Raw genomic sequence first — 26168 nt, forward strand, 5'->3', positions numbered from 1 at the left:
AGATCCAGTATATCTGGATCCCAATACCCTAGGGGCTATAGCAAAACAACCCCAGAACATTTCATAATTGGAACTGCTTCAGACTGTCTTATATTGTGTATATTACCTTGCATCTTCAGTATCTGAGTGAGAATATCCAATGGGATCTCTTCTCCATTCTTCATGGCCTTCTGCCTCTGGCTGATGCACTCCTTCCCAGTATTTCGCAGCAACCTTACGCTTTCCTGAATCTCTTTAACTACTTTCCTGTTCCATGGCAAATGTTGTTGTTTAGTCGTTTAGTTGTGTCCGACTCTTCGTGACCCCATGGACCATAGCACGCCAGGCACTCCTGTCTTGCACTGCCTCCCGCAGTTTGGTCAAACTCATGTTGGTAGCTTCGAGAACACTGTCCAACCATCTCGTCCTCTGTCGTCCCCTTCTCCTTGTGCCCTCAATCTTTCCCAACATCAGGGTCTTTTCCAGGGAGTCTTCTCTTCTCATGATGTGGCCAAAGTATTGGAGCCTCAGCTTCACGATCTGTCCTTCCAGTGAGCACTCAGGGCTCCATGGCAAATACTGAACACATAATAGGCGTTGTCGTGAGAATGCCAGCATGAAACATGAATGTAGCACAGGAAGAGTTCAGGGTTTTAATTTTATAGAATCATAGAGTTGGAAGAGACCACAAGGGCCATCCAGTCCAACCCCCTGCCAAGCAGGAAACACTATCAAAGCATTCCTGACAGATGGCTGTCAAGCCTCTGCTTAAAGACCTCCAAAGGAGGAGACTCCACCACACTCCTTGGCAGCAAATTCCACTGCCGAACAGCTCTTACTGTCAGGAAGTTCTTCCTAATGTTTAGGTGGAATCTTCTTTATTGTAGCTTGAATCCATTGCTCTGTGTCCACTTCTCTGGAGCAGCAGAAAACAACCTTTCACCCTCCTCTTCATGACATCCTTTTATATATTTGAACATGGCTATCATATCACCCCTTAACCTTCTCTTCTCCAGGCTAAACATACCCAGCTCCCTAAGCTGTTCCTCATAAGGCATTGTTTCCAGGCCTTTGACCATTTTGGTTGCCCTCTTCTGGACACGTTCCAGCTTGTCAGTATCCTTCTTGAACTGTGGTGCCCATTAAAAAATAAATAAATTACGAGCTGTACATCTTTGTTTCTCAATTTGTTCCTTTTACATGGTTTAGTATGTATTTTGGCATTTTATGCATGGTGGCTTGCTGCTATTTTTCTTGATTCCAGTTTAGTAATTATTTACTGTAAGTGTTAAGATTGAATTTCTGGTTAATTATTATTTGCTGGTGTTCACTTTTGTGGTTTACTATTATGGGATTACTGAATATGACTTTATTTGATGTAAATTGCTTATTTTCAAAGTTATGTTTTTATTATGACTTCTTTGTATTGGATCATCTTGTGTGTGATCTCCGTTGCATGTTTTGTTGCCTTTTCAGCTTGTAAACTGCTTTGTGTATAGAAATATAGAAAGGGGGTGTACAAATTAAAAGCGAAATGAAAATGAAATGAAGTGGCTGTCAGTTAAGAAGCAAAGGGAAGGTGTCATCGTGATACCGCCCAAGATAATAGGGTCCCAATTAGGGTTGCCAGACTCAATAGAGGACAGGACTTCTGTGCCTTTAATTGCCCTGCTCTCTTTTGAGTCTGGAAACCTTAAAGAGAAACCAGCAGACCCTTTGCTTGGAAATTAAACAAAGGGTCTGCTGGTTTCTCTTTAAGGTTTCCAGACTCAAAAAAGAGCAGGGCAATTAAAGGCACAGAAGTCCTGTACTCTATTGAGTCTGGCAACCCTAGTCCCAATGTCACGGTTCAAGGTCCCAATGTCTTGAGACTCCTGGAACTTACAAGTCACTCCTGCAAAATAAGTCCAATCTCAGAATTTCACATACCCCCCTGAATTAGCTTTAGAGGCAATAACTTCAGCATCGGACAGGGAGAGTGTTTGAGAAAATCCTGCACTGACCTCAAACAAAGGAATGCGTGAAGTGCTCAGTCCTTTTGTGACCATAAGTATAGCGCGAGGAAAAGCAGCCTGCTCATCATGCAGGGTCTTCAATTCTAGCCCAAAAGCCACCTGATGAACATTAAGAAAAATTAGAAGATTTGTCAAAGATCTGAGTGTTACTTATAGCTGCCAGTTCTCTTTCATGCCAACTGGGGCCGGTAAATTCCCTAATTTTGCAGAAGAGACAGGTGGTTCCATTGCAGGAGAGCCTGTAAAGTTCAGGTTTTGAGTGATAATAACTTAAACAATCTGGGGCCAGGATATCCGAAGGATTCTCAGCCCTTTCCTCTTACATTCCTTTATTAAACTTACGCTTTGCACTTTGTGTTTGGCTGTGGCCCAGTGTGTCAGTATCTGTGTTAAGAGGCATCCCCTGCTCCTTAATGGAAATGAGAAACTCATCCAGCGAGTACCTTTGCAATGATGTCCAACGTCACACGTCTCAGCAGGCTCATCACATCCACTCCATTTGCTCCATCACCTTTTTTCTCCAACACCTCCATTAGCTCTTCTGTTACGTCATTAAAAGTTCCCATCAACTCCATCAAGTAACTGGACAATCAAAAAAGCGATACAAATGTCAATGAAACAAAAATATAATTGCAAGTGGGAGCCATCCATTGTGAACAAAATGCATGCACAAGTTTCCCCCAAGTATGCACATCTCCTCCAGTCATAATAAACTGAGGGGTGCTCAGGCAACTCAATTCCCTCCTCCTTTTTCACCAATCAGCACTCAACACATTTTATAGAATCATGGAACTGTAGAGTTGGAAGGGACACCAAGAGTCATCTAGTCCAACCCGCTGCAATGCAGGAAATGTTCCTAGCAACTCACTGGTACTTAATAAGCCATTTCTTGGTTTTATTTGTTTCTCAGTTAACAAAGTAATAGATTCCTGCATTATCAAGCGAGTCTCGCATACATGCAGAATGTGCTACCTTTGTTTCGGTTGGCCCTTTCACTTCCAAACTATAGGTATGAGGCATTATAGGGAATTATGGCCACTTAATTTTAGGAAGCGTTTCAGACAGGGACTGTGCAGTGGGTCCTGAGCCAAGCCTTCTGGGTTCAAGTTTCATATATGGAAACAAACAGAGAGACAATCAAGCAGAGACACAAAGGCTGCAAACAGAATTGCACAATCCATAACATCTAAAGCAGGCATCCCCAAACTTCGGCCCTCCAGATGTTTTGGACTACAATTCCCATCTTCCCCGACCACTGGTCCTGTTAGCTAGGGATCATGGGAGTTGTAGGCCAAAACATCTGGAGGGCCGCAGTTTGGGGATGCCTGATCTAAAGCGTTTAGAAGGCCCTCAGCACTTTCAGAAGAATTACTCCCGTATACGAATTACTCCCAGTATGTTTCCGAACACAGTTCAAAGTGTTGGTGCTGACCTTTAAAGCCCTAAATGGCCTCGGTCCAGTATACCTGAAGGAGCAACTCCACCCCCATCGTTCTGCCCGGACACTGAGGTCCAGTACCGAGGGCCTTCTGGCGGTTCCCTCGTTGTGAGAAGCCAAGTTGCAGGGAACCAGGCAGAGGGCCTTCTCGGTGGTGGCGCCTGTCCTGTGGAACGCTCTCCCATCAGATGTCAAAGAGAAAAACAGCTACCAGATTTTTAGAAGACATCTGAAGGTAGCCCTGTTTAGGGAGGCTTTTAATGCTTAATTGTTTTATTTCATTTTTCTGTTGGAAGCCGCCCAGAGTGGCTGGGGAAACCCAGCCAGATGGGCGGGGTATAAATAATAAATTATTATTATTATTATTATTATTATTATTATTATTATTATTAATTATTACTACTACAACAGCACTATCAACAAATTGAGGCGTGAAAGCAGAGGGTACTTTATTGCAGTGTACATTTTGGTACTTTATTACAGTGTACATTTTGGAACTCCCTTCCATTACGGATTAGACAGGTGCCGCCCATATTGGCTAAAAGGGCATTGTGATTTTTTCCCTCTCAGTGCAGATTTGAAGTTGTTCTTAATAATGAAATAGCTTTACCGTATAAAGTAGTTTTAACTGCTTTTATACATCAAATTGTTGTAATTGCTTTTATGGTTAATTTGCTTTGAAATATTTCTTAGGACGCAATTCATAAACGGAATGAAATAAATAAAGCTTATGAGGGGAGCATGTTCGAGGGAACCACCCTGCCAAGAGGCTGCTCTTTCATAAAAACTGTGCTACCTGTATAACTCTTGCACATTTGCATGACACAGCATCAACCGAAATGATTCATCTCCAGAAAACATGCATTGGGGCTGTTTTTTCCCCTCTGACAGTCACTTCCACTGAAGTGATTCACTGGAGACCATTTGCGATAGATAGCCCTCGGCTTTCAGTTATGCCAACTTTAGAATTAAATTAATCCTGATCCACATAGTACATTCTACCCTTATTTTACACAAGTCAACAAACACAGCTTTTGGAGTGCCACTGTGAAGGCCTGCAGCTTTGCCCCCTCAGAACTGGCCCACCCTGCGTTCAGTTTGGATCCCAGTCAGCATAACTACAGGGAAGTAACAAAAAACATTCCGGGACATTGTCACAAGGAACGAAGGAACACTGAACGAAATGGAAGATTTGCTTCTCAGTAAACCCTTTCAGAATGGGCTGTATGTTTAGCAAGGCAGATTGAGTAATCTCCTGAAGAGAAACAGGCAGCCTATTTCAAACAATTGTTTTTCCGTTACGTTCTCTTGAAGGCCGGGTCCATGATTCTCCTCTGGTTGTGCCAATGGTTGTAGTCAAGAACAGCTGACAAGCCCTGCCCTAGAAATCTGAAAAAGGCAGGAACAGAAAAATAGCATTATTTTATGCCTGGTTCTCTTCCTCTCCCCCTCTGGGAATGCTCTAGTTTGCTTCTAAAGGCATATGAGTTCTTTCTTTCTTTCTTTCTTTCTTTCTTTCTTTCTTTCTTTCTTTCTTTCTCTTTCTTCCTTTGCCAACCATAGTTTGAGGCAGATAGATAGATGATAGATAGAAAGATAGATAGATAGAGATATATAAATTGTCCAGTAGCACCTTAGAGACCAACTAAGTTTGTTCTTGGTACTGTATAACCTTTCATGTGCATGCACACTTCTTCAGATACTTTGTATCTAAAGATATGGTATCTGAAGAAGAGTGCATGCACACGAAAGCTTATAGTGTACCAAGAACAAACTTAGTTGGTCTCTAAAGTGCTACTGGACTTTATATATATATATATATATATATATATATATATATATATATATATATATATATGACTGTGTCAAACCAACACGGCTACCTACCTGAATCTACAACCATAGTTTGAGGTGATGCCCAAATTGAACAAACAAACTTTTTAACTTGGTTCTTTTTTAAAACAATTTTTTATACATTTCACTGATTTTACAATCATTTTGACATTTCAAAACTTGACTTCCTTCCCCCACTTTCTGCGGTTCCTTAAATTTATTTCTGATATCTTCTGCATATCCAAATTAACTTAATTTGTTCATTTATTCATCTTCTTTAAATGTATACTCTTATGAAACTGCATGTTATTACAATAATCCTGCCAAAGTTCTTATCTGTTTGCAGTTTATCTGTAAATATTCAATAAACCATTTCCATTCTTTTATAAAAACTTTATTATCTTGATTTCTTATTCTTCCGGTAAGTTTTGCCATTTCTGCATATTCCATAAGTATTTGTACCCATTCTTCCTTTGCTGGGACTTTTTAAAAACTTGGTTCTGATAGATATTCAAGGTGTGTAGGAGGATGAGAAAAATGCCACAGGCTCACACTGGCTTGCCTTTCCACTTCCTAGTAATTTTTACTGCAGCCTGATACAATATCTGAATTAAGCAAGAGTGTTTCATGTTAACCTCGTCCTAGTAGCTTTGACTCACTATCTGAAAACGGATAGCCTTGGCTGGTTATTGGATTGTTTTACCCCACACATCATATGTTACTTAGATTCATATTAACTTACCTTACGCCATACATATCATGAAGACCACGGTATACCATGGGGTCCTTTGGGTATTCTGGTGATGTCAAGTACACCTAAGATGAAATCTGTTCAGTCAGTGTTTCAGTAAAGGTAAAGGTAAAGGGACCCCTGACCGTTGGGTCCAGTCGTGTCCGACTCTGGGGTTGCGGAGCTCATCTCGCTTTATTGACCGAGGGAGCCGGTGTACAGCTTCCAGGTCATGTGGCCAGCATGACTAAACCACTTCTGGAGAACCAGAGCAGCGCACAGAAACACTGTTTACCTTCCTGCTGGAGCGGTACCTATTTATCTACTTGCCCTTCGTGCTTTCGAACTGCTAGGTTGGCAGGAGCAGGGACCAAACAACGGGAGGTCACCCTGTTGCAGGGATTCGAACCGCCGGCCTTCTGATCGGCTAGCCCTAGGCTCTGTGGTTTAACCCACAGCGCCACCTGAGTCCCATTTTTAGGATAGTGAGGGCCTAAACTGGAAGCACTTTCACTGAACTTAGTCAAAACATACCTATTCCTCTCCTGCGGAGATGTACTTGTAGAATGTTCTACAAGTTTAAAGCAGAAGATGTACACAGTTCTGACTAGTTGATGTACCCCCCTCCACTCAAAAGAGTGAGCCACCCCTAGAATAATTTTGAATTGGTTAAAAATGTTAATTAAAAAAATGAAAACATAATTAAAAGGGAAGAATGCATAAATGTTTGTGCTGTGCTTTTAAAACATTGGGGGGGGGCTTTTTTAAAACAAACAAACAGTGGACAGCCTGACTGAAGCATGTGAGGAATGGACAATTCCAATAGCCATAATAATAATAATAATAATAATAATAATTTATTATTTATACCCCGCCCATCTGGCTGGGCTTCCCCAGCCACTCTGGGCAGCTTCCAACAGAACATTAAAATACAATAATCTATTAAACATTAAAAGCTTCCCTAAACAGGTCTGCCTTCAGGTGTCTTCTGAAAGTCTGGTAGTTGTTTTTCTCTTTGACCTCTGGTGGGAGGGCGTTCCACAGGGTGGCTGCTACTACCGAGAAGGCCCTCTGCCTAGTTCCCTGTAACTTGGCTTCTCATAGTGAGGGAACCGCCAGAAGGCCCTCAGTGTCCGGGCAGAACGATGGAGGTGGAGACGCTCCTTTGGGTATACTGGACCCATAGCATTTGATTTGCTCATTTGCACATTTGTGCAAATCAGTTGTGAAAATGGGCTCTGTTTTCTCTTTTTGTACTACGTTCGCTTTCAGTTTTGGGAGAGATAATGTTTCATAGCGTACCTTTACTCCTTCAGGGGCTGATACTAATAATGCAACTTTGTGAAAGGCATTTAAACGCAGGACTGGTCCATATTCCTCAGCCCTATGAAGACAAAAAGTGACCATTGAATTTAATAACCCAGGGATGCGCTCCTGCTGCCGTCACCACCAGAGGAGAGAGGAGAAGCGGCTTCTGTGGCTTCCAAGTTCTAGCGAAATTGTGCAACAGGGGACTCTTGCAAGAACCTTGCAAGAAGCCTCAGTTGTGCAACACCGCCAGTAACAAGGCAACAAGGGAATGTGGGCAGTGGGCAGCTCATGCCTTCCCTTTTCACCTCAGGCAGCAAAATTGAACAGTCCGTGGTCCACCCCTGAGTGTATGAGTTGTCAGACTGGTGTCTTATACGGTTTACCATGTACTTGCGTATCTGTGCACAGGCAAGATGCAGACAGGCAAGCCCAAATGAGAGGTTTAGTTTTTAACTAAAAGCTCAGGGGAGGATCCTGAATAGCAATTCTAGTGCATCTAACAACATCTTTTAAAAAGCAACCCCAAAAGCAAACAGGAAATTGGAAACTAAAAAGAGGGACTGGAAAAATAAATCCGCCAGCAGTCTTAACTACGTACGTTGGTCTAAAAACAGCAAATGCAACGCACAGCCTCTCATTTCAAGCTGTCTGAATACGCAAAAGAACTTACCACTGCTTAAAGAGATCGAAATAAACTTCCTGCTTTCTAATCATTCCCCAAACGAGTGGCAGGTGACCGAAGAAGAAGCTGCAACATTAAGAAAAGTCAAGCATGACTTGATGAAAACCTTGGGGGGCTCCTTACAGGAGTCAAACACCAAGGTCAAAGATAGCAGGAATTCCTATGCGACCTCAACAACCAATTTCACAGTAAAATGCATGTCTTATAACAAGGAATGACCCAGTTCCAAGGGAAGCTATATGCACACTGAGAAAGCCACAGTAAAGCTATGTATCCCCAGGGGCCATTGAAACATCCAAAAAAGAACATGTATCCTCAGAAACTATCAAAAGACTCAAAATGCATGCACACAGAGTGTGAGGAGGATGAATGGTGGGGTTTTTTTCCTCCTGTGCATTGCTGGGGTCATTCAGGCATGGGCTGGAGAAGTTCTGTGTCAGTAATCCTTGCAACAAACCAGTATGGTAGGCCAGGGCTCTTATTCTTTTATTGCAAATACAGTATGGGGCTGAGCCTGACAGAATAGTGACTGGCCCAAAAGCACCAGGAGTGTGTGTGGCTCCAGAACTTCCTAGCTTGTAGTTCACACTGTAAATCACTATGCTTCACTAGTGACAGAAGACAGGGAAAGAGGGCCGGCCCTAACATTAGGCTCACGGTCCACACCATGTGTTGAGCACACGTCGAAAGCACATGGCTTCTTCCAAAGAATTCTGGGAACGCACAGCTGCAATTCCCGGAATCCTTAACAAACTAGTTCCCATGATTCTTTAGGGAAAGCCACATTGCTTTAAATGCATGGTGCGGATGCGGCCACAATCCTGGAGGTGGGAAAGCCAACCTAAACAGACCCCCTCCAACACACACACACAACTAGCCTAATCCATCATGTTCTGTAGCCAGAGGTGTCAGCTGGTAAAGGAGGAAACTCTGGGGTGGGGAGAGTGGAATTGCCTGCCTGAGGAACCCTAAATAAGGGCACTCTTGTTGACCATTGCCACGCTGGTTAGGACTGACAGCAGCCGATGTCCAATAACATACGAAAATTGAAAATTGCTGAGGGTCTTGGCGAATCACTCCATGGTTTTTATTTTATGTCCATTGTAGCAATTTAAACGTACTGTTCCTGGAAGTTTTATGACTTCCAATTCTATTTTTCTTGCTTCTTTTTACTGCTCACTTTATCGCTTTGCAATCTGAAATGAAATTGTGATGCAACACGAGGAATAAAAAGGAGCCAGGAATAAAAAGCACAGGTAGAAACCGGTATGATCATTTTAACGTAGCCACACAACTACAGACCACCTGAAGGAAGCTAACGGACCCCAGTTGGGGAACTCCTCTAAGCTGCCCATCCACACAATGCGCCCTCTCTCCTCCCACCGAGCACCTCCTCCTGCCGGTCACTTACCTCGCCCTAGGGGGCCCGGGGATGTGGTCGTATTTCATGTGGACTGATCTGATGTAGCAGCAATAAAACACAAAGACAGCGAAGAGGGCCACGAGCAGAGGGTGCAGGAAGCCCCAGATCACCGCCAGAGCCCCCATGGCAGCCGGGCAATTCCGAGAGCAGCCGCCTCAATACCGCCGCCTGATGCCCTCGCTCCTCTTTTGCTTTGGCAAGGAGAAGAGCCCTTTCGATGTGGGAGGGCGCACGCTGGGCTGGAGCAGGAGGGTCCTTTGCGTAAAGAGGCCGCCCTAAATCACGAGCGGAAATCCTAAACGAGTTGCAGGACCGAATTCTCCATTCAGCGATTTCCCGGGGCGCGCGGGTGGGCGCGCATCCTTCTTTCCACCTTCCTAGTTCAGTCCGATGTGAGCACCACTTGCACAAAGCTGACCGGGTTTTTCTTTCTTTCCTGGGGGAAATCGTAATGGATTCTTGGGAATGTGCCTCTCCAGCTGAGTTAGCAATTGTCCGCGGGCTGTATCTTTAAAGGAAAGGCTTTTTACGCGCTGGCTCCTCCCAGCCTTGCCTGACAGAGGCGGACTTTGGCTTCGGTCCTACCGAAGCTGTCGGCCGCCATGGAGGCGCTGGAGGAGGTGGTCTGGGGCTTGCTGCGCCTCTTGCTCGCCGTGTCCGTCCTGGCGTTTGGCCTCTACTGCTGCTACCTAAAATCAATCCATATGAAATACGATCACATCCCCGGCGCCCCAAGGGCTAGGTAAGAAGCGGGAGCGTCCGCAAGTTTCCTTTCCCGATTCCATCCAGGGAAGCAGGAGAAACTACAGAGCAGCAGTCAGCGTCCTGGATCCCACCCCCGATGCTGGCTGGGGTTAATGAGACTTGTAGCCCCAAATATCTGGAGGGTAGTAGTAAGCTTCCGAAGAGTGTCATTCCTGGTTTCTTTCCAATACAATCCGTGCGTTTTTACGCAGAAGGAAGCCCCCTGCTATGTTCAAGGGGACTTTCCGCGCATGCCTATGTTTGCTCAAAAGTAAGCAAACTTCAATGGGGTTTACTCCCTCGTAAGTGTCGGGTTTGGGATTTGGAGGTTCAACCTCCCCCACTCCGCCGCCCCTTCCAAGCAACCTGTTTATGATGCATCTTGGTCAAGCGCTATCCAGTTCATTTTCCTTTCGCTCCTTTGCTTTTGGCAAAGATCCAGGGTGGAGCAAATTCATGTCGCACTAGTTGGAGTTGGTTTGGTGTTCTTGCTCAAAGAACCCACTCCCCAAATCAGACTTTTTTTCTTCATCGATAAGGAAGGCGATGGGGGAAATGGACCGGATTGTTTGCAACATCTACAACCTCCCCGCATACAGTTTGCAGTGAATACTCAATAAATAGCAGGTGTTGTCCAAGCTTTTTGCAAACTTTATGCAAATAAATCCCGATGAACATTTTTTTTAATCGTCTGGTTTTGTTTGTTTGTTTTGCAACAGCAGCAGCAGATCAGCTTTAATTGTGGAACTTGCATTTGTTAGTCTGTGTTTGAATTGTGTCAGAAATTAGTGGCAGTAGTCTGGTAGTATTCCACCTGTCTCTTCTGGGATAGAAGCAAGAGCTGTGCCAAGAGGCCCCTGCTGTTTCAGATTCAGATCTTATTGCATGAACAATGTTGAGCTTTAAATAATGTTTTAAATTCCCCCCCATACAAGTACAGTCTACTTACCGTATCTGTGGAGGGGACCGCACTGTAGCAGAGAGGAGTTTATGGCAATCTTGCAATGCAGTCCACTGTTGATGTAGGACATGGGTGTCAAACACAAGGCCCGGGGGCCTAATCCGGCCCGCCAGACCTCGTCATGTGGCCCGCGTAGCCGCTGCCGACAATAGCCACTGACAGTAGTTCTGGAGCCTGCGATTGGCCGAGGGTCAAAACCGGGGGCGGGGCTGCAGGCGGAGGCCGGGGCGCTGGAGCCGCGCTGACGGCCTTGGCCAGGGAATTTCAATTTCGAATGAGGCTGAGGGAGGCGGTGGCACAGCGGCCAGACGGGGAAGTGAGATGCAGGAGGAGGAGGAGGAAGCCCGCCGAGGAGGTAGGAAAGCCCTACAGGTGCCGCTGGCAAAGTTGGTGCCGGGACGGAGCAGCGCTGGATTTTTTTTTGGCAGGCTTTGCTGTTGTCTCCGAGAGCGAGTGAGGCGGCACTGGGGAGCCGCCGCCCGCCGCTTCCCTTCCTCTCCTCGGCTGCATCCGGGAGGTGGGCGAGCGAGCGGGCGAAAGGGACGCGGAGTGAGCCTGAGGGGGAAGTAGGCGAAGCGCAACAGCCGCTCTCTTGATGGAGCCGGGTTTCTCTTCCCTCTTCCCCCGTTTTCTCCTCAAAGACACTCGGGAGGGTGCCTGGCTTTTGCTCTGCCCCCCACCCCCGAGCCGCCCTTTGGCTTCTCAGTTCCGGTGGAGCTGCTCCCCGGGGGGCAGCCGGGAGGGAGGCGGCGATGGCGGCACGGGTTCCTGCTCTTCCCGCTCTGCCGGTGCCTCCTCTCAGCCCCTCGTGATGTAGGGCTCCAGATGGAGTCGCCTCGCGGTTTGAGTAGGTGGGAGGGGATTTTTTTGGGGGGGGGAGGTTTTCAAGCCTCCTCTGCCTGCAGTCCCGGTAGGGAGAGGCGGCGGCGAAGACGACAACAGCACGGGTGGGGGGAAGAGCAGCTCTGAGGCGAAGATGCACGTCCGCTGGGGCTGCCGCCGCCTTCCTCCTCGGGAAATCCGCTGCCCTCCCTCAGCGCGAGGGGAAGGGACTCTGGCGCTGAGGAGGGAGGATGCAAAAGCAAAGCAGGGAGTTGGCACTGCACCGCATGTTCCTGCCCCTCTCCAAAGCATGGGGTGGGTTGCAGCGTGTGGCATCCTGCCTAGCGGGGTTTGGGTGTGCGCAGGGCGGGAGAGGGAAGCCCTCTTTCCAGCTGCAGGTTTTTAATCCCAGCAGTGGCTTTCTCCTTCCTGCCGAAGGTTTAGTTGAGCCTCCCCCCCCCCCCGGAAGCCGTCGATCCCCACCTTTTGTTCAAATTTCCCTCGTTTACATCCCCTCCCACACACGCGCCACGACGCAGGAATGTGATCCGCATGGGGGCGGGAATGAGCTTACATTATTACAAAAAACAGTAATAATTGAATGCAGTGACAATAATTTATGATAATAAAGAGTGGGCACATAGTCCTACAGACACAACCGGCCCTTTGAGGGTGACCAAACTGCTGATGCGGCCCCCGGTGAATTTGAGTTTGACACCCCTGATGTAGGAGGTAACAGGTGGGGGCGAAGACTGGCCTAGACTTGAAGCCAAAACTAGGGTTGCCAGACTCAATAGAGGACAGGACTTCTGTGCCTTTAATTGCCCTGCTCTCTTCTGAGTCTGGAAACCTTGAAGAGAAACCAGCAGACCCTTTGTTTAATTTCCAAGCATAGGGTCTGCTGGTTTCTCTTTAAGGTTTCCAGACTCAACAGAGTCTACATATTCTACATACTGTTCTCATTCCACCCATAAAATTAGCAAGACTGTGTGCACATCTGGAAAGGAGCCATTGGCTGATGACAGAGTTTGTGTATTTTATGTCAAATCACACAGCTCTGCCCCACTCCAGCATCTTGCTGGCTGTGGAGCCAGCCTTGACAGTGATTAAAGGGGCCGCATCCTTGTCCTCCTTTTCACCTCCCATGCTTGTGTGTGGCTTACATGTCTTAACTGCCTTTACCATTTTTTTGCAGCTTTTTCTTTGGCCACATGCCAATGCTATGGAGAATACTGAAAAATAAGGAATGTGCTCATGACCTCTTCTTGCAATGGTACGTTTTAAAAAAATCAAATAGTTTAAAATATGAGATAATGAATTGCATTGCCAGCAGTCTATATGGTGTCTTGTTGTTGTTTTTTTAATAAAAAAAATAGATGCATGTTTGCAGACAGAAGATGTTCTTTCTGAAATTTTGTGTGGCACCTACTAATTGTGCATACTTCATCAATAATAAAATAATACTGTCAGGGTGTCTCTCTACAGAGAGCCCCCACCAATCATCCTCACCAGCTCCTCGCCCAGAGTCAGCATTGGCAGCGAGTCAGGAGAAAGGAATGAGGAAGTTAGCGGAGTGGAGAGAGGGCTATCTCATGTACCAGAGCCCCAGCACCGCTCAGAGAGAGGGATAGGGGAGGAGGAGCACAGAGGGCTTTCGGACACAGGGCAGCCAGGAAGGCGGCCCTTCCCTCCGACGCCCGAATTGAGGCGCGTGCCCACCTGTAGGGCCGGGGGCGGCGCTTCGGGGTGCCCAGGCTTTTATGCTGGGCGAAAACCCACAGGAAGCCATTGCGGGGTTCTGACACGGACTGAGTAGTTATGTTTGCTGATGTTCTTGCACTGTAAATAGCATGCACGATAAAACTCTGAAAGACAAGACGGAGTGGAGCGTCTTTACTCAAGAGTAGCCGCAGCCATCTCTGACAAATACTATAACTAGTACTCATCCAGTGGAATGGTTCAAAAGAAGTGTGAAAACTCCATGTGTTAGCCTTGCTGAAGAAACAGATGCTTGGTTGTGATCTAATTTTGTGTTTGCGGTGTTGAAAACTGATTAGCCAATGCAGAAATTTGCTTTGATTGCCTGGTACTGAGAGTGAACCTTTGATCATGTGATGAAGCTACTAGGGTTGCCAGACTCAATAGAGGACAGGACTTCTGTGCCTTTAATTGCCCTGCTCTCTTTTGAGTCTGGAAACCTCACAGAGAAACCAGCAGGCCCTTTGTTTAATTTCCAAGCAAAGGGTCTGTTGGTTTCTCTTGAAGGTTTCCAGACTCAAAAGAGAGCAGGGCAATTAATTAAAGGCACAGAAGTCCTGTCCTCTATTGAGTCTGGCAACCCTAGGACCAGTTGAAGTTTCTGAGTCATCTTCAAGGGAAGCTCCCTGGAGAATACATTGCAGTCACCCCATTTGGAAGTTACCAGAGCATGGAGTACTATGGGCAGTTCATTTCTCTCTCTCAAATATTTTATATATACTCCAGCTGTCCCTATGTACTGGGGAATATATTCTCATATCCCTGGCACTAGAGATATGGCTTTTTTTTTTTTAAAGCGAGCCCATGTTCAGGAATTTCCTTTCAAGTCTTTACACAGCAATGACCTTAGAAAGAAAGAAAAATACAATGTCTCTTGTTCTAGTATGTGCTTAGCATGGCGGAAGCATTGCTTACACCTTGTTTGATGGATAAATATGGTCATTAACTTGATTGTATAGTCACTTTTTACTACTGTTCAAATTTCTGCCTTCACAGGGCTAATGAATATGGACCCGTCTTCCGTTTTAATGCCTTTCACAGAGTCGCAATATTGGTATTAAGTCCTGAAGGAGTAAAGGTATATTATGCGGCTTTCCCCTCTGAGCATGAAAATGAAAGTCATTTTTCAAGAGTCCAGTATTCAGTGCATTGTGTATCATTCACTCTTCCAGGGAACTCTAGGAGTTGTAGCTTTGTGAAGACAGTAGGTACCACCTAACAACTCCCAGTGCCCTGAGCAAACTACAACTCCCAGGATTCTTTGGGAGAAGCCATGACTGATAGAGATCTTGACTCTTTCTTGTTTTAGAGTCTTTGACTCCTTATTACAAACCACTTGAGCATATTTTTTTTAAAAAAAATATAGTAAGTGGTCTATAAGATGACTAAATTATCCCCCCTCCAACTTCACCACATTACAAGTATCTCAGGAAGACTGCTGGTTTCATCCCTCTGGTTCAAACTGATAGATCCATTTGTTTTCCCAAGAGAAGAAATCTGTACATTTGGATTAAATATAGCAGGGGTGCAGGAACTGGAATTACTAAGGAAATGGAAGGAGATGGATAGGAGGAAATAATTCATTCAGAGAGCCTGCGCTCACAGATAGGCCGATGGCAAAAAGTTCAATTCACAGGAATTGCCTTGTGGTGCTTTCAAATTTGCCATGAAAAGCAATCATAATTTTTTACTCGGTGATTGCTGTGATCCTCAGTATGTAAAGTTCCTTGAGGTCAATACCAAGTACAGTGGTGCCTCGCAAGACGAATTTAATTCGTTCCGCGAGTCAATTCGTTTTGCGAAAAAATCGTCTTGCGAGTCGCGGTTTCCCATAGGAATGCATTGAAATTTCTTTTTTCTTTTTTTTTGCCCATAGGAACGCATTAATTAAATTTCAATGCATTCCTATGGGCAACCGCGAGTCACCATCAGATCGCAAGACGCATTCGTCTTGCGAAAAATTCGTCTTGCAGGGAATTTGTCTTGCGAGGTACCATTGTAAACATCATCATGATGATGATGATTTATTTATTAAATTTGTATGCCACCCTATACCCACAGGTCTCAGGGTGGTTCATAGGGAAAAAATCACGATATAAAAACACAGAATACATCTTCAAAATAAAAACAAGAGCAACCCAATAACGCCCCCCCAAACCCACACATTTTAAAAGGGCATTGAATGTCAGTCAACCAAATAAGTACATTTTTGCCTGTACAATGGATTCACTACTGGCTGGCTAGTGAATAAATTTGTTTTGGAAGATGCCTAACCCTTTCTCTGTATACTGTAGGTTTCCCTTTGACGTTCTAATAGCAAACTTCCCTCCTAAGTTCATCTTGTCTGAGTGCCAGCCTCACACCCAGTTAAACATATCGGAGGTTTCTCTGAATCGGCATTTGTTGGTTCTCTGCGGACCTCCAGAATGTGCCTTACGAAAAGGCATTTAAAACTTTTGGGGGGAAATACTCTAACACCACTTATTGGGTGAACTTTCACACATTGAACCCTCTCAAGGCAGAAAGGTGAACCACCAACCCCTTCCCCCCGAATCCCACACTCTTAACACTGGTGGGGTGGAGGGGCCCCTGTATATCTTATTCCCTCTTCACAATTTTAGCGGATGGTATTCATCTTGACCACATGAATTATTTGTGAATGTGGACTGACCAAATGATTTAATTTTAGGAGTTCCTGATGTTGCCACAATACCCAAAGGATCGAATTACATATGGACGTCTTTTTAATTTATGCGGTGTACGGTAGGTCGGTATATAGCTAAGATGTACATGGCGTGTGGGATGAGAGAATTCCATTGATTCAGAAAACGGTTGTGATTTTTAATGCCACCAGGCAGGTGCATTTCTTCAGGGCCCATTAGGTGCAGAAATGGAAAGCCCTGAATAACTCGGGATCAGGATACCTTAAGGACCGCCTGAGCCCTTATATCCCAGTCCAGACACCAAGAATATCCCGAGGAGCACTGCTCATTGTCCCCCATCTTCAGCTGGAACTTGAGTATTTTGCTTGCTAGTCCCAGGCTGTGGACCACCCTGGCAGCAGAAATTTGGCAGTCGTCCTCACAGCTAACTTTCAGACATTTCTTGGGAGACCTATTTTATGTTGACAGGTCTATTCAGCTCTTGATTTTTATTTTTCCCCCAAGATGAGCCTGTTATTTTCATTGATTATTTTGTACATCACTGTCAGGGGATTGTTGCGGCTACTCTCAAGTAAAGACGCTCCAGACCGCACTGTCTTTAAGAGTTTTATTGTGCATACTATTTACAGTGCAGAGATAACAGAAAACATGACTACCTAGTCCGATTCAGAACCCGGCAATGGCTGATGCCTGCTTTTCGGCCAGCATAAAAGCCTGGCCACCCCAAAACGCCACCCCTTCGCCCTACGTGTGGGTGCACGCCTCAATTCGGGCGCCGGAAGGAGAGGTCTCCCCTCTTGCTGGCTGGGGCAGCGCCTGGGCTCCGACGGCTCACTGAGCCCCTCATCCGCTGACCCTCAACCAGAGTGGTGCCAAGGCTCTGACACATCTCTGAGCCCCTCCTGCACGTTCTGTTCCCCATAGCGTTGCCAGGGCTCAGACGCCTCACTGAGCCCTCTCTCCATTCCGCTCCATTCCTCATTTCCTCCTCCTGACTCACTGCTCGTGCTGTCGCTGGGCGAAGTGCTGGTCAGGATGACGGGGGAGGGAGGCTCCCTGTAGGGAGTCCCCCTGACAATTACCTTGATATTTTCTATGAGTGGGCAGTATACACATATTTTTTTTATAAATAAAAAGCGCAGGAAATGCAGTTCGACCCAGGTGTCGAACCTATGAATTAATGACAACAGAACCCCCCCCAAGTGCTGGTTGGCATTGCTAAGCGGTTTCATACAGATATTGGAGCAGCGAAGGAAACAAGATAAACTCAAAAGTCTAAGGGATTGACCCAAGAGTATCCTATCGCCACTTTCTGGAACTGACACTAGAGGGAGATCTGCAACCTCTTGTCAATCAGAGGTTATACCTGGAGAAGACAATTCTTCTTCAACCCAGACCTGGGCTGATTAACATCCAATACTCTTTTAAATGTGTAGCTGGGAGGGGGGGTATTGTTATGTTTTTGTTCCTGCTTTTATTATGCATTTTGGGGGTTTTATCTCGTATTTTTATGTTTCAAACCACCCTGAGGGTAGTACAGGTGAAACTTGGGAAATTAGAATATCGTTGAAAAGTGCATTTATTTCAGTAACGCAACTTAAAAAGGTGAAACCAATATATGAGATAGATGCATGACATGCAAAGCAAGATAGGTCAAGCCTTTATTTGTTGTAATTGTAATTATTTGTCATTAGGCGGGTCAATTATAAATGGAATTAATGAAATGTAATAGTGATGTTTATTTTTGTATTATTGTAACTATTTGTTTTATTACTGTGGGATTTCCAAAAGAAAGCATTTGTAAAAATTAAAAGAAAATGAAAATAATAATAAGTTGCACTACTGAAATAAATGCTCTTTTCGACTATATTCTAATTTTCCGAGTTTCACCTGTATAGAAATTTAATCAATAATAATAACAATAGGGTCAGTCTTTCACCAGAGGAGCAAGGACTCTTCATGAATAAAGGGGTACTTGAATAAGCTTCTCCTCACAGGCAGGCATAATTCTCAAGCAACACCCCCTTGCATGGGGCTGTGAAGGTTCAGCTTAAAGGTAAAGGTAAAGGGACCCCTGACCATTAGGTCCAGTCGTGACCGACTCTGGGGTTGCGCACTCATCTCACATAATTGGCCGAGGGAACCGGCGTATAGCTTCCAGGTCATGTGGCCAGCATGACAAAGCCGCTTCTGGCAAACCAGAGCAGCACATGGAAACGCCGTTTACCTTCCCGCTGTAGCGGTTCCTATTTATCTACTTGCATTTTGACATGCTTTCGAACTGCTAGGTTGGCAGGAGCTGGGACCGAGCAACGGGAGCTCACCCCGTCACAGGGATTCGAACCGCTGACCTTCTGATCAGCAAGCCCTAGGCTCAGTGGTTTAACCCACTGCGCCACCTGGATCCCTTAAAAGCCTTTTAAGCTGGGTTCAGCTTAAAAGCCTTCAATTCCAGGCACAGAGTGCTGGAACACTGTCTTTTCACCAGCTTGTTGAGGTGTGTGTTTTGGTTTACTAGCTGTTAACTAGCTGTTTACTAACTCCCTCCTTCAGCTGACCTTTGGGCACAGCATCTAGTGCTGCTGCTGTGTTTGACTTTTGGCCCTGTGTCTAGTGCCACTCCTACCCGTGTTTCTCCAAAAATAAGACACCGTCTTATATTTATTTTTCCTTTAAAAAAACCACTATGGCTTATTTTCAGGGGATGTCTTAGTTTTTTCCTCCTCCTCCTGCCGCGGCCGGCATTGCTGCTGCGCCTATCACTATGTCTTTTTTTCAGGGTATGGCTTATATTCCTTGAATGCTTTAAAATCCTGCTACAGCTTATTTTATGGCTACGTCTTATTTTCGGAGAAACGGTATATTAGATGTCTGCTTGCCATCAGACTGTGATTCTGGCATGCTTCTGGCAGCTGTCAGCTTCTGTGTCCATAAATCTCCTGGAGCAGGACAGTGGGTCAGAACATGATATCAGAACTGGACCTAAAATAGTAATAAAAATTATCCCATCTTTTTCAGATTTTTAGGGAATGGCTTGGTGACGGATCTTGATTATGACCATTGGCACAAGCAGCGGAGAATTATGGACCCGGCCTTCAGTCGAAAGTAAATATTAACTGAATGTCTTTTCTTAAGTGATGTTGCACATTTCAGTTCATGTTAATAATCTAACCACCTAATTCTAAATGTGTTTATGGCTCAATTTGCAGATAGCACTAACCCCAATAGCATGAATGTATGAATGTGCAGGCTTCTGGAGAGGCAATTGTGACTGTTTTACTTCTCCTCTTGTTGCTGCTGTGCTGTGAGCTAATCCATGATTTGACTTAGCGGGTTGTCTGAACCACGATTCATGGTTTGTCTCCCTCCAGACAAACCCTAGTCGGTGTAAAACCAAGGACAAACCTTGGTTGCAGTTTGGTGCAAGACAAATCATGAGCATGGGATTGAGCAATAAACTAAGGCAAACCACAGCTTAGCTTACAGCGGCGGGAGGACCAGATGTGGAGAGGAGCAAAGTAGCCACAATCTCCCCTCTGAGAACCTTCAAGTTCATGCTAAGCTATAGTCCAAGTAGCTGTGCTATGTTTCACCTCCATGTTGGAGGCAGAAATAATTCTGTGTGTGTTGCTGGAAGCCACAGGAGGTGAGAGTAACCTTGTGCTTATTGCTTGCTTGGCCACTGTGAGAACGGAATGCTGTACTGCATGGGCCATGGGCCTGATCCAGTTAGCTCTTATATTCATTTCCACACCTTTAGACAGCTTCTAGTTTGACCGCAAAGTCCTGCCCTTGCTTGATTTGTTAATTTTACAGTTACCTGATGGGTTTGATGGCGCCCTTTAATGAGCAAACAGAAGAGCTTATGAGGGAGCTGGATGAAAAAGCCGATGGAGAAACTGCGGTGGATGTGATGAGCCTGCTGAAACGCGTGACGCTGGACATCATTGCAAAGGTACTCGCCGGATGAATTCCCAGTTTCCATTAAGGAGCAGGAGATGCCTCTCATTCCGAGTCAAACTTGCACGAAGGACAAGTTTAATATGGGAGAGGAGGGTGCTGGGAAGCCCTCACCCATCATGCTCCTTTTGGGCTAACACATAGGGAAAGAAAATATTACATTTAATGTCTGTTGAATAAAGCCGCAGCACAAATAAATAATTTTTGCCAAGTATAATAATAATAATAATAATAATAATAATAATAATAATAATAATAATAATAATAATTTATTATTTATACCCCGCCCATCTGGCTGGGTTTCCCCAGCCTCTCTGGGCGGCTTCCAACAGAAAAGTAAAACACAATAATCTATTAAACATTAAAAGCCTCCCTAAACAGGGCTGCCTTCAGATGTCTTCTAAAAGTCTGGTAGTTGTTTTCCTTTTTGACATCTGTTGGGAGGGCATTCCACAGGGCAGGCGCCACCACCGAGAAGGCCCTCTCCCTAGTCCCCTGCAACTTGGCATCTCGCAACGAGGGAACCGCCAGAAGGCCCTCGGTGCTGGACCTCAGTGTCCGGGCAGAATGATGGAGGTGGAGACGCTCCTTCAGGTATACTGGACCGAGGCCATTTAGGGCTTTAAAGGTCAGCACCAACACTTTGAACTGTGCTCGGAGCCAATGTAGATCTTTCAAGACCGGTGTTATGTGATCTCGGCGGCCGCTCCCAGTCACCAGTCTAGCTGCCGCATTCTGGATTAGTTGTAGTTTCCGAGTCACCTTCAAGGGTAGCCCCATGTAGAGCGCATTGCAGTAGTCCAAGCGGGAGATAACTAGAGCATGCACCACTCTTGCTAGACAGTCTGCAGGCAGGTAGGGTCTCAGCCTGTGTACCTGATGGAGCTGATAGACAGCTGCCCTGGACACAGAATTGACCTGCGCCTCCATGGACAGCTGTGAGTCCACAATGACTCCCAGGCTGTGCACCTGGTCCTTCAGGGGCACAGTTACCCCATTCAGAACCAGGGAATCCTCCACACCTCCATTCCAGAGGAATGCTGCGAGACCCCAGCTTAACTTTCACCCAGCTGCATAAGACATGGAAAGCTGAAATCAGAATAATAATGATGTGTTGTACCTATTTTTTAATTGCTGTTGCTGTTTTAATTGTACGGAATTCATGTTGGCTGGCTTTAATAGTGTTTAATTTTGGTTTTATTTTTGTATATTTCTGTGCCAGGACCTTTGGGTGAAAGGCAGGCTATATATATGTTAAGTAAATATATAACAAAATGTACACACGCATACACAACCTGTTGTGTTTCTGACCAAGAAGCCAAGGGCTTTTTAACATTTCTGTAACTTTTGTTAACTTGAAAAACAAGCTGAACTCCACAGGTATAACGTACCAAAACATTTCCTCCTCTTGGGTGTTTAAAAGGCTTGAGAAATAGAGATCAAGCTGAAACTGCAAAGGAGGATGGCAGAATGCAAATATATTTTAGATCCCCTTTCTTCTCATTATCAGGTAGCCTTTGGCCTCGAACTGAACACCCTACATGATGAGAGCACACCTTTTCCGCATGCGATGAATATGATCATAAAAGGACTGGGTCAGTCACGCAATCCATCATTTAAGGTCAGTGCAGGCTTTCCTTTTGGAGCTCTGATCCTCTCTGAAGCATACATTATTGCTTGTCAAGCTTATACTAAGAGTCTTGAACAAATCCTTTTGGGCAACTGGCAAGTGATGTTATCACTTAGTTATTTTGCACCACAGCATTCCTGCGCCACTAGATTTGCCTTCAAATTTTTTGCTTGGGCTTGCCATGTTCTTCCTACTTGTTTCCAGACTGTTTTGCACAACTGTAGGACCCACATAGATTTTGCATAGCTGTTTTATTGCTGATCAATCAACAATCTCTGGTATGTGGGAATGGACCATTCAACACCTGCTGATCTCAAGCAGACATTCACAAAGGATGCTGGTCTAAGGGGACATGAACCGCCAATGGGCCACTGCTATCTTCTGTCTTAGCAGGTGGCTTTTGTTGACAGCTACGCCGCCCAGTAATATAAAAAAAATTCCTTCAGTAGCACCTTAAAGACCAACTTTCGTGTGCATGCACACTTCTTCAGTATCTGAAGAAGTGTGCATGCACACGAAAGCTCATACCAAAATAAAAACTTAGTTGGTCTTTAAGGTGCTACTGAAGGAATTTTTTTTATTTTACTTCGATCCAGACCAACACGGCTACCTACCCGCCCAGTAATATGTTCTTGGTTTTGCTCTGCTCTCCTCCTCATGATAGTCTCTGTTATCTGTCCAGTATCTGCCAAAGTACAGGAAAGAAGTGAAAGAGGTTCAGGAGAGCTTGCTGTTGCTGCGCCGTTTTGGCAGAGAGTGTATCAAACAGAGACGCAAAGCCATCCGGAATGGGGAGGAGATCCCATTGGATATTCTTACTCAGATACTGAAGGGTGCAGGTAGGAGACTTCCTTTGAATGAACCATAGAATCGTAGAGTTGGAAAGGACCAAATATAGGATGGGGGGAGACTTGGCTCGCTAGCAGTACATGTGAAAAGAATCTAGGGGTCTTGGTGGACCACGAGCTGAACATGAGTCAACAGTGTGATGCAGCAGCAAAAAAAGTGGATGCTATTTTAGGCTGCATCAACAGAAGTATAGTGTCCAGATCAAGGGGAAGTAATAGTACCACTCTAGTCTGCCTTGGACAGGCCACACCTGGAATACTGTGTCCAGTTCTGGGTGCCACAATTTCAGAAGGATGTTGACAAGCTGGAACTTGTGCAGAGGAGGGCAACTAGGACAGTAAGAGCTTTCTGATAGTAAGAGCTGTTCGACAGTGGAACAGTCTCCCTCGGGAGGTTGTGGACTCTCTCTCCTTGGGGGTTTTAAAGCAGAGGTTGGATGGCCATCTGTCATGGATGCTTCCTTTTGGGAAGGGAGGTCAGCCTTGCTCTTTGTTTCCTGTCTTGACAGCTGAGGAAGGGGACTCCGATGATGAAATTCTCCTGGACAATTTCGTCACTTTCTTCATCGCAGGTTTGTAGATCTGTATTCCTTTTTCCTTCCATCCTTTAATTATGAACTGACCCAGACCCTGCGATCATCCTTTGAGGCCCTTCTTCATGGCCCTCCTCCGTGAGAGATCTGGAGGGTGGCAACATGAGAACAAGGCCTTTTCTGTGGTGGCTCCCCGTTTGTGGAATGCTCTTCCCAGGGAGGTTAGACTGGCGCCTTCATTATGTATCTCCAGGCACCAGGCGGAAATGTTCCTCTTCAATCAGGCCTTTGGCTAATTAAACAACCTGTGGCCTTTTAAACTGGGGGGTGGTGGTGGTATTGTTTTTATTTGTTATTATGGTGTGCATTTTTTTTTTTTGTAAACCGACCTGTGATCTTCAGATGAAAGGTAGTATAGAAATTAGTATAGAAATAAAGTAATTAGATTCCCTGTCCTGCAGGTCATGAGACCACTGCCAACATGTTGTCTTTTACCATAATGGAACTGGGACGGCAACCTGACGTAATGAAGAAGTGGGTGAAGTTTGCCATTCCCTTTTATTCTTCGTTTATTTGTGTTTTTATTTTTTTATCAGGTCCCTCCTACCCATTGACTGTCCATTGAGTTCTTTTTGCACTCTGTGTATGTCTAATGTTATATCCAGAGACTGGAGAAAGGAAAAGGAGCTCAAGGTGGCGCACAGAGTTCTCTTCCTCCCCATTTTATCTTCACAACAGCCCTGTGAGGTAGGCTAGGCTGAGAGTGAGTGACTGGCCCATGGTCACCGAGTGAGCTTCATGGCTGAGTGGGGATTTGAACCCTGGTCTGCCAGGTCTTCGTCCAACACTCCAACCATTATACATGTTGCATCTCCCTTCTCTCTAAATGTGCTGAACTGTGTCCTGGATTGTAACCACCAAGGGCACCCAAAACTGGCTATGATTTGGGAGCAATTATTTCTTATCTCTGGACAAACCAAACCAATATGTATTTTGACTGTGTGAGTGAATTATGGTGCTGCTTAGTCCTTGGAATGTAAATACAGATACTTTCAGAGGTAGATGCCTGCCTTTTAACATGACAAACAATCCACAGACACTTGAGTAAAGTTTCTCCTGCATTTCCTTCTTAAGACTTCAGGCTGAAGTGGACGAGGTTGTTGGCGCGAAGAGAGATGTTGCCTATGAAAATCTCACGGAGCTTAAATACTTATCACAGGTACACTTAGAATCATAGAATCATAGAGTTGGAAGAGACCACAAGGGCCATCCAGTCCAACCCCCTGCCAAGCAGGAAACACCACCAAAGCATTCTTGACATATGCCTGTCAAGCCTCTGCTTAAAGACCTCCAAAGAAGGAGACTCTACCACACTCCTTGGCAGCAAATTCCACTGCCGAGCTCTTACTGTCAGGAAGTTCTTCCTAATGTTTAGGTGGAATCTTCTTTCTTGTAGTTTGAATCCATTGCTCGGTGTCCGCTTCTCTGGAGCAGCAGAAAACAACCTTTCTCCCTCCTCTATATGACATCCTTTTATATATTTGAACATGGCTATCATATCACCCCTTAACCTTCTCTTCTCCAGGCTAAACATACCCAGCTCCCTAAGCCGTTCCTCATAAGGCATCGTTTCCAGGCCTCTGACCATTTTGGAATGCGCTGAAAAGCCCCTAGTTGCCCAGCCATTAAGAGTAAGACATTGGTTTTAAGATGAAACTTGAGGCCTCATTTTAGAGCAAAGAATATCTCAAAGCTCTTTAGCTGTAATATTAACACCGTAAGAAAAAGGATTCTCAGTTTCTCATAAGAAATTCTGATTGTGCCGAGAAATATTATCTGCTGCATCAGCCTCCAGAAGAATAAGTGTGGTTCTGTGATACCTTTTTAATTGTTCAAACACTGGATATGCAATGACTCTAATTCTTCCTGGTCCATCCCTGTAGCAGCAGTGAAGTTCAACCAGGGCAAGTAGAAAATCCCTTAGTGCAGGAGCTGGTAAGATGGTGCTCTCCAGATGTTATGGATTACATGTCACCAACCAGTGGTTAGGGATGGTGGGAGGGCATGCATTAACTATCTCTTGCTTATAGCACATTACTATGTGGTCCTTTCGTTCGGGCATGATGGAATAAATATGCCTCTGTTACTCGTTTCTTGTGCACAGATCTTCTTATTAGGTTGCGCTCCCTTTATACAGTGGTACCTTGCTTCTCAAACTTAATCCCTTCTGGAAGTCCGTTTGACTCTGGAAACATCTGAAAACCAAGGCGCGACTTCCGATTGGCTGCAGGAGCTTCCCGCACTCAAGCGGAAGTCATGTTGGATTCTGAAAAACTTTCAAAAACTGGAACACTTCCTTCCAGGTTTTCGGCGTTTGGGAGCCGATTTGTTTGTCACCTAAGCCGTTCGAGAACCAAGGTTCCACTGTAAATTCTATAAACTGTTCTGTTCTATATTCTGTTGCCATTGCATTTTTTGAGCACTCAGAGAACATTGTTTTGAATCTTAGGGGGTGCAATCCTTTCCCCTGCACAGTATGCCAGTTTTTGCTGTGTTTGCCATGTCTTCTAATTTTCAGTTTTTGAAGAGCTAGGAGAACTGGCAGCCTCTTCCGGGGACTAGTTAACAAACTATTGCTGCTAGTAGGATACTCCTACAATGTTTTTCCTGGTTTTGCAAAATGAGCAATCTTGGTCTACATCCCTGATCCGTATCTGGGAGTCAGCCCCACTGAACACAGGGGCTGCATTTGGCCACAGCATAGCATTCAGAGAGCAAGCCTAGCCTTCCGCTGGGTTCTTGCACTTTCCCCTTCCCTCTCTTCTGGTACGGTAACAA

The 26168-nt window shown here is 45.2% G+C and overlaps 2 protein-coding genes across 9 annotated transcripts in view; one reads left to right on the forward strand and one right to left on the reverse strand.

Annotated features, from left to right (window-relative positions):
- LOC118080675 (cholesterol 24-hydroxylase-like) overlaps positions 1–9997 on the reverse strand; it is a 24441-nt gene extending 14444 nt beyond the window's left edge. For 5 of the 8 annotated variants that reach the window (XR_009557207.1, XR_009557205.1, XR_009557206.1 and 2 more), the window contains exons 1-7: positions 9400–9997; positions 7977–8054; positions 7298–7379; positions 6008–6081; positions 4735–4821; positions 2438–2576; positions 1983–2093 (exon numbers count right to left, since the gene is read on the reverse strand). Coding sequence is in view for 3 of the 8 variants with exons in the window: in XM_060271929.1 (XP_060127912.1) it covers positions 1983–2093; positions 2438–2576; positions 4735–4821; positions 6008–6081; positions 7298–7379; positions 7977–8054; positions 9400–9536 (708 nt within the window). In the remaining 5 variants the exon portion in view is untranslated. Of the gene's footprint in view, positions 1–106; positions 1464–1982; positions 2094–2437; positions 2577–4734; positions 4822–6007; positions 6082–7297; positions 7380–7976; positions 8055–9399 lie in introns of those variants that run through there. The other 3 variants (XR_009557204.1, XM_060271934.1, XR_009557208.1) reach the window with 3 other exon arrangements.
- The window catches only part of LOC118080672 (cholesterol 24-hydroxylase), a 22215-nt gene continuing 6029 nt past the window's right edge, over positions 9983–26168 (forward strand). Inside the window, exons 1-11 of the mRNA XM_035106250.2 lie at positions 9983–10153; positions 13134–13211; positions 14693–14774; positions 16386–16459; positions 19378–19464; positions 20176–20314; positions 21830–21940; positions 22632–22788; positions 23307–23369; positions 23792–23864; positions 24465–24549. Of these exons, the coding sequence (XP_034962141.2) occupies positions 10014–10153; positions 13134–13211; positions 14693–14774; positions 16386–16459; positions 19378–19464; positions 20176–20314; positions 21830–21940; positions 22632–22788; positions 23307–23369; positions 23792–23864; positions 24465–24549 (1089 nt within the window). The 5' untranslated portion in view covers positions 9983–10013. The remainder of the gene's footprint in view (positions 10154–13133; positions 13212–14692; positions 14775–16385; positions 16460–19377; positions 19465–20175; positions 20315–21829; positions 21941–22631; positions 22789–23306; positions 23370–23791; positions 23865–24464; positions 24550–26168) is intronic.

The sequence above is a fragment of the Zootoca vivipara genome, chromosome 1, assembly GCF_963506605.1.
Source record: "Zootoca vivipara chromosome 1, rZooViv1.1, whole genome shotgun sequence".
Lineage (NCBI taxonomy): Eukaryota > Metazoa > Chordata > Lepidosauria > Squamata > Lacertidae > Zootoca > Zootoca vivipara.